The sequence below is a fragment of the Seriola aureovittata genome, chromosome 15 (genome assembly GCF_021018895.1).
Source record: "Seriola aureovittata isolate HTS-2021-v1 ecotype China chromosome 15, ASM2101889v1, whole genome shotgun sequence".
Lineage (NCBI taxonomy): Eukaryota > Metazoa > Chordata > Actinopteri > Carangiformes > Carangidae > Seriola > Seriola aureovittata.
The window spans coordinates 15,180,388-15,193,514 of record NC_079378.1 but is presented as its reverse complement, the minus strand read 5'-3'; the positions used below and the strand labels follow the sequence as shown (position 1 = coordinate 15,193,514).

The 13,127-nt window shown below is 39.4% G+C and overlaps 1 protein-coding gene across 6 annotated transcripts; it reads left to right on the top strand.

Annotated features, from left to right (window-relative positions):
• Positions 1 to 1,262: 1,262 nt before the first annotated feature.
• Positions 1,263 to 12,085, top strand: brd8a (bromodomain containing 8a). Of its 6 annotated transcripts, none has more exons than XR_008829712.1 (20): positions 1,264 to 1,682; positions 2,118 to 2,214; positions 2,521 to 2,590; positions 2,728 to 2,777; positions 2,925 to 3,047; positions 3,172 to 3,252; positions 3,353 to 3,417; positions 3,832 to 3,974; positions 4,438 to 4,629; positions 5,547 to 5,637; positions 6,074 to 6,223; positions 6,674 to 6,780; positions 7,028 to 7,508; positions 7,610 to 7,653; positions 7,766 to 8,034; positions 8,243 to 8,335; positions 8,457 to 8,525; positions 8,724 to 9,056; positions 10,474 to 10,518; positions 10,739 to 12,085. XR_008829712.1 is itself a non-coding variant. In XM_056397348.1 (20 exons), exons 1-20 carry the CDS (start codon positions 1,640 to 1,642, stop codon positions 10,796 to 10,798), a joined length of 2,556 nt encoding a protein of 851 aa, XP_056253323.1. In that variant the 5' UTR covers positions 1,264 to 1,639; the 3' UTR covers positions 10,799 to 12,085. The 6 variants fall into 6 exon arrangements, 5 of the variants coding, with proteins under 5 accessions (XP_056253326.1, XP_056253323.1, XP_056253324.1 ...); XM_056397348.1 differs by having other exon boundaries at positions 8,724 to 9,006; XM_056397351.1 differs by lacking the exon at positions 6,074 to 6,223 and having other exon boundaries at positions 1,263 to 1,682; positions 8,724 to 9,006.
• The last annotated feature ends 1,042 nt before the right edge of the window (positions 12,086 to 13,127 follow it).

Below are 13,127 nucleotides of genomic sequence, written 5' to 3'. Positions count from 1 at the left end.
GGGCAGAGTGCCTGCATATCCCCTCAACACTAGAGTTAAAAAGTGTACATCAATTGACAAACATATATATAACCCAACTTTAAACAGCTGCAGGATCAAATGAGGCCTATACCTTGTACATATTTTAATGCGGCCTAGCTCCTGTTGTCTCCTTGTTGATTGCAAATGATATACTACAGACTACAACAAGAGATCTTAAAATGAGTTACTACTGTTTACTGCTGTATTAGCAGATTAGCAGATCTACACAAGACAACACCAGAGTAAGAAGTTTATAAAGAGAAATGATCTATACTGCCATAGTATAATACAAAACAGAGCAGGCATGTCTGCAACAGTTATTTAAAAAGAGAGATGCAGCAACTTCTGACATGCAGCAACATCTGGCCACATGCAACAACATTTTCCAATATGTTATGGTACAGTCAAAACATTTTTACTATCAAGCGTCCCAATTTCATAAAACCCCGAAGGTGGCAAATGTAGACATACTGCATAGTGACACAACATTTACAGATATCAATGTCAAAATGTCTCAGAGCCCTTGGTTCTCCCGGATGCCCTGATTGTTTTGTTTTTTCTGCAAACTGGTCAGAAACCATTTTTTCTCGTCCTGCTCAATGTGAGAATGTGACAGACTCATCAGTATTGTATGAACAGCATTCACAGGTGGTTAAGGGAAATATTGTTAGCTTATTTGTGACTTGGAAAAATCATTTCACAATGAATAAAAAATATCGATATCAAAGGCAAAAAGCAAAATAAACGTCTTTTTTTTAACGTTTGCAAATTTCATTATGACATGGTAATAAGAATGTGTAGTTTAATTTATTTGTTTTGTTTGACCTGTTTGACATTAAAAATCTTCCATATAAATGTATGTAACTAGCTAGGGAATTTATCATATCTGTACAGCAGTAGTTGTATCATTTTTTGAGTATGTAATGTAATAATGCTAGATGTGAATTATAACTTATTTGTCTGGCAAACAAGTAAAAACAGTTAGTTGGTCAAGTTTCCTCACTCAGGAGATGTTTTAGCCTAACCACAAAACTGGCATCAAATAGCCTCCCTACATTTTAGCCTCTCAGGTACAGAAAGGTCTGTTAATCTGTTAACAAGTATTATTATCAGTATTAGTGCTTTATAGCCACAAGAAAATGACCATATTTGCATGAAACTTAGAAACAAGCTAAGTTAGCAGAGTTAAGAGTATTCAACAGCACCCAGGGTTGTACCATCTTTTCTGTGGTGGTGGGCGTGTACGAACAGTTCGCTGCTAGCTACAATGATGAATAACTACTGACTACATTAAGCTAAATTTTTCTCATCTGGCTGTTACCTGGTTGCATAGACTCTGTTGAGGATAACGCGAAATTAAACCGTTTTTGCAACTCTTAACAAAGACAGCCCTATATAGCGTTTGAGTTAGCTAGTTAATCCTTAAGTTACACAGACACACAATACTGTGACTTTAACGGACAACGGTGATTCGGCGTGCTAGCTAGAAAGAAAAAAAAAATCCTCAACATCCTTAACGTAACATTCACTGATGTTAACGTCCATATTTTTATGTCTCGCTGTCGTTTTCGGGTCTCGCCGGCGTTATTAATTGCTGGGTTTCTATCTACCAAGATGTATGGGATGTCGGGATGACAGGAAGATGGCAAACGGGGTTGGAAGTGAGTAACGTCGGTACATAGCAAATGTCATGACATGCTATCCGTTAGCGCTTAGTGTGTCGTACTGCCTGTGTTAAAACCACTAACTTCCTGCGTGGCAGACTCCGCTCCCTGCAGGGGAGCCTGCAAGGATTAATGGCTGTCATCACGAGTTGACAGCTCTGTTTACACTAGTGTTGGTGGTTACCAACAGTATAAACGACATGCTTTTTGTGTGTTGCTTCCAAGCACTTATGTGTCCACAGAGAATTACTGGCATGGTGGGCATCTGTAGGTGGCATAAAAATGAAGCCGAGCTCAAGAGATTAACAAAACTGTCGATACCAGGACTGAGAGGGGTAGCAGACAATCACTTGAACATGCATGACAGAAAAGCTTTGTGAAACGATATCAAGTATGTGTCATGTATTGTCCCATTTTCCAACACATATGCAGAACACAAGCTGCTTGTCATTGGACCAACAGAGCCATGGTCAGTGAGGGAGAAGCTGTGTTTGGCCACATCTGTCATGAAGAGTGGAGACCAGAACTGGTACTGTATTTTCTCCCATTTTTTGCCATTTTAGTCTCAAGCAGGTGGCAATTTTGATTAGTTGTGTGCAAAATTTGATGTCTATGATATAGTCATATACAGTCATCTGTAGTTTTAACATATATAAAGATGTTAAACTTGTCAGAGGTCACATGCTACATTAGGGCTGAATGATATGGAAAAAAATCATAAAATACATATTGACAAAATAGATGTAAAGGAATTTAGACTGGGAATAAAAAATAGTGTTAAGACTAATAATAAACCAGGACAGGATTATCTTAGAACATGTCTTCATCTCAACAGGGTATCTGTCAGTCGAGCCATCAAACCATTTGCAGAACCTGGGCGTCCACCTGACTGGTTTTCTCAAAAGGTATGACGAAACCCGAGTTCACTCTATCGCAGAACACAAAGATCAAATTCATGATCTCAACAGTAGGTTTGCCGCATTATTATTTTGTCCTGTCATGACTCTGTTCTTGTTCTTGATTCTCCTTTGGCTGCTCACAGCACTGTGCCTCCAAGTACTCTGAGCTCCTGGAAACAACAGAGGCCCCAAAGTGAGCACATAAGTGATTTTTTACCTTGAGCTTGCTTTCCTAGACTTGCAAGCTAAAATAGATTACATAGCTATATACTTTTTGACACATGCATTAACAATATATGCCAGAAAACAATGTCTTAAATAATGCATTTGTTAACCTCAGGAGGAAGCGTGGTGAGAAAGGTGAAGTGGTGGAGACAGTGGAGGATGTGATAGTACGCAGGCTGACAGCCGAGAGGATTGATGAACTAAAAAAGTTAATCAAAGAAACACAGGAGAAGCACAGGTACACAAACATAGCTTTTAACAGCATGAACATGTCACCGTCATTGTGAAAACAATCAAAAAACAAAATAGTTGCATTATAAACTGCATCGATGAGATTGGTTGACGCTGTGCTGTTTTCACAGGAAGCTGAGGAGAGAGGCTGAACTGATTCAAACTGGACATCTAGATTCCAAACTAGAACATTTATGGGAAGGAATTCTGCAGTAAGAATAAACAAACTCTCTATCTGACCTGTTTACACAATGATACAATTGATCTCTTTTTCTGTTTGTAAAGTTTAGATATGTCTGATGTGTCTGTCAGGAAGAAGAAACTGGAGGAGGAGGAAGCAGAGTTAAAAAGAAAAAACACAGATGCTTCTTATCAGGGTATCTCCTTCACTTTTAAGGGATATTTTGGGGGAAAACATCAATATAGATTTATGCTTCAGTAATTTCATTGATGCTCTATAAACAGCATGTTTTCTTCTGGAAAACAACTAGGATTAAGTAAATTGGTTCACTCGAAAATGTCTGGTGAAAAGCTGTTCAGTCTTTGATGTCCTAGTCTGCCTGCTGTAGACATGATCCATTATCTACCCTCAGTTAAAAGTGTAACAGATTTTAACTCTAGCCTTTACTCTATTACTCTTAAAGAAATGTACTTGATAAAAAATAACTTCTGAGATTTTTCTCATTTATTGGTACTGAACACTCACCCACTCAAAGAGCTGGAAGAGATGAACATCAGCTTTTGTGTGACTTATAAGATTATCCTCTCTTTGCTGCCCCTCCCTCCTCCAGCCAGACAGGTGGCAAAGAGCACGCCTAAGCGAGTGCCCGGTGTCACCATGCATTCGCCCTCAGGGTGCAACTCCCCAAACCAGGAGTACTCACCAGGTGACCCACTCGAGAGCTTAACTCTGGATCTTGCATCCGCAAAGAATGTAAGTCTCTGAAGGTTCAAAGGTATAGACGGTCTGCCCTACTTATCAATAATCATATCTCCTCTTGCGACATTTAGAAACAAAAGTTTGTTGGTATTTTCAGTAGGTTTAATGCTCAGGGAGAGTCTGTGTTTCTGTTTTCGTCTTTGAGCGCTCTTGTTTAGATTTGCTAAAGTAATTTGTCATTTTCTGGTTATTGTAAAAACCAGAATCCTTGTGCTCCCTCCATGGCACACTTTGAAATGTATACAATATTCTGCATATTAATTTTTAACTGCTGAAAGTAACTTGCCAGCACCTCTACAAGGGATCTTGTAGAAACTGATGTAATATTACTGACCACTACCTTAGGGGAGGCAGAAAACAGGTTAGAGACACTTGACAGAGTTGATTACACTTTGATCAATGAAAGCCTGGATTGGCATGGCAATAAGACGTCACGATCCCCTCTCTCTGTATCTAGGCTTCGGGATCAGCCAAGTTAATGACATTTGCTGAGTCTTCTGGCCTTGGTAGTGATGACATCAGCCACGGGTCACTTCTGGATGACCCCACCCAAAAGAAACTCCTGGGCCAGAAAGCTACACCACCACCATCTCCACTCCTGTCAGAGTTACTGAAGAAAGGCAGTATCTTGGCCTCAAATTCAAGACTGGTATGTTGAGTGGACTTAGTGCCATGTCAAGTCTGCAGAGGTATCCCATCTTCATCTCATCGCTTGTAGAGTTTCTGTGTATTTAGGACGCATTTAATCATTTTTATCTCCCCATTGTGTTTTGTGGTTCTCTGTGGTTGGTTTTTCCAGCTGTAATGAGATTTTAGTAATTTCAGCACATTTATTTATTTATTTAGAACACAGAAATATTGTTAGATTTTCAACACCCAGCCTGTTTTCACCTCAGGACATCTGAGTGATTGCATAATTTAGATTCACTCAGTCTTTTTTAAAGTTGGATGGAGTACAACTTTAACTTCAATTAATTCCTCTCAATTGTGAGCATCCATCAGGGGTTTTTGTATGGCGTGACTTTCCATTGCAGGCAAGGAGCTGTCAATCAGTCAGTCCCTGACCAACATTGTTCTCGAATAGTTTCTGGACAGTTACCTCCTGGAATTGTCTGGCTTGTTTCGTGTTTTGTTTTGTTTTATATTTGATGGAATTTTCTGTGCTCTTATGAAATCCAAACATGCCAGAATATGTTTATCCTTTACTAGATCTTTCCCTTCTCACATTTTCCCTGGAAATGTTTCTGTTCCGACTTGCCACATTGTCTGTAGGGACTTCTGTATAATCATAAACAAAGGGATTCCAGTCAGTTGTAGAAATAACACAACATTCAGACATTTAGCTTTAGATTTGCGTTATTTATAAAATTATGCAGTGGACATATAAAATTAATTTTGACATAATGGATGGGTATGTTTGAATCAGCAACAACACATCTTAATTAACGAGTTTGTTTAATACAGACTATAACATAAGTAATAATACTTAATGTGCACTTTATCTGCAATAGAACAGACAAAATACATGTTAACTTTTCAACATGCTTGTATGCATTTATTTCTCAGATTGGGGAGGGTGACGTGTCCACTGGTAATATGACAGGAGCACATGACTTGCAGCTGGCTCCACCTACTCAACCTCTCTCTCAGGCAACAGGTTCCTTGTTTGACTTTTATTTGTGATAAAATGTATTCGCCCCATTTGAGTCCTGCATGCCTTATTTGTTTACAATCGTAGTGTATACAGGTCATTTCCCTGATACTAATCAACAGAAATGTCATGTCAAAGTAAACACAGAATAATTGATTACATAAGATTTCAGATTTCATGAAGACAATGTTTAGTAGAATGTCCTTTGGCACAAAAAAGTTCAAGGGGGTTAAATGCTGTTTATAGCCATTGTACCTTTATTGTAGGAACATGTTTTGTATTTGTTAATTTAATGCCTTGAATCCTAAATGTATGTACTGTATGCTTTCTATGTAAGCATGCCACTACTGTCTAAGCTATTTGCTCATATACTGGCTAGCTGAAAGCCTCTGCTGCTTTGTCTGTGTGTGTGTGTGTGTGTGTGTGTATGTTTGCATGGCAGGTGCCCCGATGTTGTCTCGTCTCCTGGAGGCGGGTCCCACCCAGTTTTCTGCCCCATTAGGTTTCATGGTCAGTGCAGACTCAGCCTCCAGTGCCCCTCTCTCTACTGCCACTCCTCTTCCTGTTGACTCTACTGCCTCAGCAAGCACAGGTCTGTCCACTTTTAACCATATCCAAACCACTCAGCGCGCAACCCACAGGCTAAACCTCTCCACATCCTTAATGTCACCTGCTTTGTTGCTGCAGTATTCCGTTTCAGACCCTCTGTTTGTTGGCCATTTCCTCTAAAACTAGCAAATATGTAACATAATGTTTTAGGTACGACCGTTAACTATCCATTAAATTGCAAAAAGAAATTCAAGGATTAATTACACTAAATTTTAGATTAAAATATTCTGTAATGTTCGAACAGTGGCACAAGGCTGAGTAATTATGTGGCTTATTTTACAAATATTCATAATTATTTTAACATTTTTACATAATTTCATACATCAGAAGAATGTGAATACATTCTGTACTTGTGATACTTCTTGAGAAAATACGGTGAAAATCAGTTGTATATGTGCAGAGGTGGGTTTGATGGTTCTGTCTGTCTCTACAGAGAATAAGGTGTCAGGGCTCAGTGAGGAGGATGTGACTGTGTCTTACATGGGAGATGAGCTGGACCTGAAGACGGTGGGGGACATTATCGCCATCATTGAAGACAAGGTGCAAAAAGACAAGAAGGACTATATATTTTTCACAGCACCGATATTGCTTGTGGATAAACTATAGCATTTATGGCCTGTTTGACGTATACCTGTTTGATGTTTTACATGAAAATTAGACAATCTGGGTATTTTCATTTTCTCACAACAGCTTACTCGACAACATCACTGCTGAAATTTTGGGACATAGTGACCTGTAAAAGTACGAATATTCTTTGAGCTGCAGAGTCATATCTCTTCTTCCACAGGCAGATGAGGCAGCAGAGGCTTTGGATGCAGCTGCAGTTGAGGCTGCTCTGTCCCTGTGTGAGGAGAATGGCCATGCTCTGTCTGGTGCCTGGGAGGCAGGGCCTTTCCAGCCCCACGAGTCTCACCCCACAGTGTCCACAGGGATCCCACAGTCCTCATCTCTTCACTGTAGCCTGGAGGGGAAGACAGAAGTGTTACAAGTTCAGAATGAGACTTCTGCTTCACTCTCCTCTCTGTGCAACAGTCAAGATAACTGTCTTGCAGCATTCCCCATGGGACTAAGGAGTGTTCCTCCCACCTCCTCATCCTCATGCAATCTGAAGAGTGTGGAGCACTGCCACACTGGAGCACCTCCACGGCCTCAGGCAATGAGAAAGACTGGAGAGGTGGTGCACCCAAAGAGCCAAATTTCATTGGATGTTAGCATAAAATGTGAGAGTGAGAAGTGGGCACAGCAAAGACCAATTAAATCCCATGCAGGTATGCACACCCATGCGTAAATATCAGTATTCACTTGCTTCATAACAATGCATTTTGCATAACAATTTCCTTCTTATTATCCATTTTTACTATCTTGGCAGACTCTGTATTAGAAGATAGCCCACTGACAGAAAGGCATCCCAAGGTATCCCGAGCAAACATGATGCTTGTAATTGCTGTACTGCAATGCTGATATGAATATTCCTGCACTGTAAGCTGTGTCTGAATGTCTCTGCATTTTTCTCCCGTCTTTGCAGGGGATGAAGGCAGAGAATGGAATAAGGGTTGGGCGAGGAGAGAATGCCTCAGGGACTAAAGTGGACAATGAGGTCAACGGGCCAGAAGCGTGTGGAGAAGAGGAGGGTGATGGAGTGGAGGGATTCTTGTCAGAGCCCGACGGCGAGATGGAGCTAGAACCTGCGGCCAGTGAGAGTGAGGATGGATACAGCCTCCACACGGCTTCCTCATCTCTGCAACTCCACACAACCGCAGACTCCATCCCCAGCAGTCCTGCCTCATCGCAGTTGTGAGTAAAACACAATCAGGCTCAAACAGCAAGGAAACAAACTATCGCTTGTGAGAGACGGTGTTAATAATGTGTAAGCCGCAGATTGTTTTTCATTTCTGTCAACTAGTGACATGAATTTCTCATCGTGTCATACTGCATATCTGGCTCTGCTTGAATACTATCCATATTACTTTTCTGTTTGTACTACCTTACTGTTATTGTGCAGTTCTGTGTGCAGCGAGGACCTGGAAGCACTACAGGCTCACAAGATCTGGAAGAAAGCCATTATGCTGGTGTGGCGTGCAGCGGCCAATCACAGGTCTTAATATTAATATGACTCATAACATAAACATTCAGTAACTCAGACTCTCACATATTTTAATTTTTGAATTCTTCGTATCATTACTGAAACAGATGTAATTTATGTCAAACTGTTGTAGGTATGCAAATGTCTTCCTGCAGCCAGTAACAGATGAAATTGCACCTGGATATCACAGTATTGTGCACAGGTAAGCAGGGGATATTTTTACTGTGGTTATATTTTATGAATATTTGCCGTTGTAAAAGCGGTTGCTTGCCATATTGCTTATGCGGTGAAGAATATTCAATTCATTTCAAAGGGGGTAGGTGAACTTTTCAGACTGGATTATTGACATTGACCGATCAGAAACCCTCTTTTCATTTCTCTTTGCTCTACTCTGCTACAGGCCCATGGACCTGGCCACTATAAAGAAGAACATTGAGACCGGTTTGATACGGACCACCGCTGAGTTCCAGAGGGACATCATGCTGATGTTTCAGAACGCTGTCATGTACAACAGCCTGGATCATGATGTGTACCACATGGCTCTGGAGATGCAGCGTGACGTCCTGGAGCAGATCCAGCAGTTTCTAGCTACCCAGCTCATCATGGAGACTTCAGAGTCTGGTATCAGCGCCAAGAGTCTGAGGGGCCGTGAGAGCACACGCAAACAGGACTCTACTGACAAGGTGCTTCACTAGAATTTTGACAAAAGCAGAGTACAGAAGAAGAGACAAGGGTGAGACAACAGGCTGACTTAAAGGTAGAAGAAAGTGATGCTAAACTAGATCTGCTGGCCATTTTCCAAAGCATGACTGTAGTTTCTAGAATGATATGCTTTCAGATAACCATTAGTTTTGGAAACTATGAAAAGATTCAAAACCTTCCAAGATTTGATGCCAATCAATCAGAATGAAAGTCTTTTTGTCAGAAGTCAACTTTTTTTCATGCAAGAATCCAACAAATTCAGTTAGATTTTTCCACAATGTCCATATATTAATCATTGCTCAGCTTATAGCTTTGATTTTTCAGACATAATGATTGCAATACTTTTTTTACAGCTGGCTTTAGGTTTGGACATCGGTGTATCTTTTAAGGCATTATTGTACAAAGATAACCGAAACAAGACTACAGTGCTCTGTATGTATCTCAAACTAGTTGGCTGGAAAACAAGAAATCTATTTTAAAACATTCGTTATGCTTTGGAAAATGGTAGGCATTAATGTAATAATGCAATAATGTAAAGAACATTACTTACAACTATTTACCAAAGCATACAGTAAGGGTTTACATTGATATTCTACCTTCAAGAAAGCTATTGTTTTTTTTTTATTATTTAGTCACCTTTATGTTTTTTTGTTGATGCATTATTTTTGCATGATAATGTGACTGAGTGAAGATCTGCTAATGTTGATGTTGGTCTTGTACAGAGAAACAAATAAGTATTTTCTAAATAACTACATTACTTCACTATACCACCATTACATAACTTTGACAAAACAAAGTTAGCCTGACTGGATATTTTTGATACACATTCTGTAAACCACACCTGATGCAGACTCTGTGCCAAAATAAAGTTTTTTCCAGTTAGGCAGCAAGAGTTGCTGAGTTGTTTTTTTTTTCTCAGGCCTATGGACTTGTTCCTTTGTTACTTGATCATCAAGTTGTCTGGTGAAATAGAAACATACTCCTAATACTTCTAATTATTATATATGACAAATGAGCTATCTGTAGCAGGTTTCCAAAGTGTACTGATGTTAATTAAAACCAGTACTTGAGTGGAAGATAGGATCTGATTGTAAAACTTCATGCTATGCTTTGAAAAATGGTTGACAGGCATATATGTCTGTAGTATATGTTGTATGCAGTTAAAGAGCTAAACATGCTGGCATGTTCCTTAAAAAATAACGTGTGGATAAGTAGTGCAATTGCAGTGCAGCGAGGAATTAAATAGTAAACGTTTAAAATGGCCACATGGTAATATACCAATCTATGGCAAAAATCTGTTCACAGTAAGTTCTCTTAAAGCTCACTTCAAACTTTCCTTGCACTGAATATACTGTGTTGCATCTTTCTTGTTGTTAGTTTGCTTCCTCTTGAGACTCTCAATGCACTTTTGAGTCACCGCTCTGATGTGCATCATTTTCCTCTTACAGGACACTGTCTCCATGTCTTCTCCTGCCTTCCTCCTTTCTCTTTTTGTAAGTACCCGTTCTGCAGCCTATAAAACTTTCTCTTTCTGGTCTTTTTCTCCTGAAGCAAACGCAAAGTTTTAAATATTTATCAAAAGAAAAAGAATGTGACTTTAATATCTTGAAGCATATTCGTTTGTTAAGTGAAACACTGGTGTCAGTTCAGTCACATTTGACTGAGGACTAAATGTGGTCTAACAGGTTTTTTTTTTCCTTTCTTTGACTGTAGGATGGAGGCACCAGAGGGCGCCGTTGTGCCATAGAAGCTGACCTCAAGATGAAGAAATGAACATGCAGGATGAAAATATTTCCAACAGTGTTCCTGAGTTGAAGTGAAAGTTGTGATACCACAAGACTGAACTTATTCTCTTTCTGTCAGTTGCACAGATTCTCACTCTGCATAATGTGCAGTGTAACCTTTATTTGCACTCTAGATAAAATGGTAGACTGTAATGTGGAGAGGCTCATTTCTTCTGAGACAGCCATACAGACATGGATTACATACTGTATAATCCCAGATTACAATGGGACATTCAGAAAGACTAGGTCAAACCTTCCATAGACGTAGCTGCAGATCACTAAGACTTAGCCTGCTCTGAATTTCATCAGGTTATAGAAATGAAGATAAAAGTTGTTCCTAGCCTATAAATGGGCTGAAATTAAGACTACAGGGGGCCTGGTTGAACTCCAGATTAGTGTGTTTGATTTTGATCATATGTAAAACCAGAGGCCAAAGACTGATTAATCTAATTTCTGATTGTCTGAGTGATCAGGGGGCCACATACTAATTTCAACATTTACATTGCTGGTATTAACTCATTTGAGTTTTGTTTTTGTTTTTTCAGTTTTTCAATTTTAAAATGTTTGTGATGAATTGATTTTTATCTAAGGTACACTTCCTGTGAAACAGTACCTCCCTACATACTCTCTTTTCAGTGTTTTTGAAAAAAATGTCATGTTAAAATTCTGTTTTGTGGACTTTAAAATGTTAGAACAATAAAACTATAAAGAGCCCCAAACCTATTATGTTAAGCTTGAATTTGCACAAATTTTTCCACAGTGCCAAGCCAAAACACACCAGTAACTTGCAACCTAACTGATGTTTTAAGAGCTGATTTTCTTTGTGCAAACATAAGTGAAACAACGCTTGTAATCTTCCTTTGGGGAATTTAAATAGTTTGCATTTTATATTCTTCTTTTAGTATAAAAGTCTGCTTTGCCTAATTTTTGACACTGGTGTTTAATCCACTGTTTATCAATGGGGAATCTTACACATTTTCTCAGGATTGGGTTTAGGAATCTGGTTAAACTGCAGTGGCCACATTGCATGAATTTTCTAAGAGCTACAACATTATTAGCATTACAAGAGAAGCAAGTTACCACATTTGTGCTTCATATAATTTCTCTAAGCAGTTGTTGCACAGTGCTGTCAATACAAACAAGGGACACAGCATCTTTAACAAAGCTGCCACTCTAGTGTAGGACCATTAATTGAGGATTTTGCAAACTGGATTTTCTTTACTTGTGTTCAGTGTTATTTAAATTGGCCTGATCAATAAAACCTATTCATAGCTTTTGTTGAACCAGAGCCAACTCATTTACAGGATACCACCTGATGATGCCTCATTGTTACTGTTGTTGTTGAACCTGCAACATATGTTGTGTTCATGTTTTCACTCTGACCACTTCCACTGTCTTTGCAAAGTGAAAGGAAAAAAAATAAAATTTCCTCTACAGTCCAGACGGTAAGTATTTGGACAGTTACACATTTCTTGTCCTTCAGGCTATGCGCTTCAGCACATTAAAGTGCAAAGTCTCAGCTTTAATTTGAGTAGGTTTACATCATTATTGAAAGAATTAGGAGATGCAGCCCTGCTAAACACATTGTGCCCGACTTGCAAGGGTTCAAAAGTAATTGGACACGTTGCTGTTAAATGATTCTTTGGCAGCTGTGTGTTGTTTCAGTGTTCATGCACAAAAGAACTCGTGGCTCAGTGTTGACAGAGCTGAGAGTTGAGGTGGAGTTGTCCGTTAGTATGAGGAGTACAGAGGTGACCATGCAAGTGAATAAGATAATAAGGCTCAAAGAAACTAAATTATATCAGAGATATATCAAAGGCAGTTGGTTTGCAAAAATCAACAGTTGGGTACATTCTAGAAAAAAAAAAAAAGCATGTTTATACAGGATAAAAAGAACAGCAAGTCAAGAGACTTCATGACCATAACCTCAGAGGATTCACTACAAGATGCAAACCTCTTGTAAGCCTCAAAAACAAATGTCAGGTTGCAGTTCATAAAAACATACAAGAAATAAGCAGCAGTTGTGGATAAAAGTTCTATGGAACAATGAGACAAAAAAGTCTCTGTCAAAATGATAGAGAGGGGAAGTGTAAAAAAAAAAAAAAAAAACAGCTCATGACCCAAAGCCACCACCTCGTGTCAAGGATGGTTATGGCTATTATTTCACAGCTGACAGAAGCAACTGGATGAATGCAGTTGTCCAAAGGAGCTGCTCATTTCAGCATTCCACTGGGTGAAGACCAGACTAAAGGCACAGAGACCCACAACAAGGAAGTGCTGAAGATGGCTGCAGTGAAGCCTTGGAGACTATCACCAGG